The sequence below is a fragment of the Verticillium alfalfae genome, genomic scaffold, assembly GCF_000150825.1.
Source record: "Verticillium alfalfae VaMs.102 supercont1.1 genomic scaffold, whole genome shotgun sequence".
Lineage (NCBI taxonomy): Eukaryota > Fungi > Ascomycota > Sordariomycetes > Glomerellales > Plectosphaerellaceae > Verticillium > Verticillium alfalfae.
Window position 1 is genome coordinate 3,735,503 of NW_003315038.1, and position 559 is coordinate 3,736,061.

At 52.1% G+C, this 559-nt stretch overlaps 1 protein-coding gene across 1 annotated transcript in view; it reads right to left on the minus strand.

Annotated features, from left to right (window-relative positions):
• The window catches only part of VDBG_01127 (predicted protein), a gene marked incomplete at both ends in the record, with an annotated part of 1,506 nt that extends 1,279 nt beyond the window's left edge, over positions 1 to 227 (minus strand). The window contains one exon of the mRNA XM_003009398.1: positions 107 to 227. Coding sequence (XP_003009444.1) covers positions 107 to 227 — 121 coding nt within the window. The remainder of the gene's footprint in view (positions 1 to 106) is intronic.
• Between the last annotated feature and the right edge of the window lie 332 nt (positions 228 to 559).

The window sequence follows — 559 nt, forward strand, 5'->3', positions numbered from 1 at the left end:
TCAGCCCCTCAAAGTGACGTCGTCTCGTTCTTTGTCCAAGATTGACAAGTTGTCTGGACTCAGGCAACACATGGTGTATGACGGGGATGACAGGTGGTCAACTTACAATGGAAGTGCCCTGGTGACTGTTGATCCATGCACCTCGCGTCAGCGCGGTGCGGCAAGCTCAGTTTGGATGATCTCCGAAACTGGTAGGCTGAAAGGTCGAGCCAAGCCTGAGCCTTCATGTGCTAGGCTTGCAATTACAGGCTACTGGGGTGACGCCCGTAACCAAGTCTCCGGTACCACAAAGATTATGTAGGCTGTTACGTGTGTCATTGCGACTCTGATGGGAACCACTGTTCGAGGCAGCAGAGAAATGAGCAACATAGGCAAAGGTATCCTTTCATTCCAAACTTACAGAGCCGGCCCAAACCAAACCTGGCCTTCAGCTCATCCCGCCAAGCTCATTTATGTACAATGCAATGCAGGCAACTCCACGCAACAATCTCCAGTGTTTCCTCGTCTGTTCGCTGTGCCAGACATCACCTCCTTGCCCCCACTCATTACAGGAAGCGCA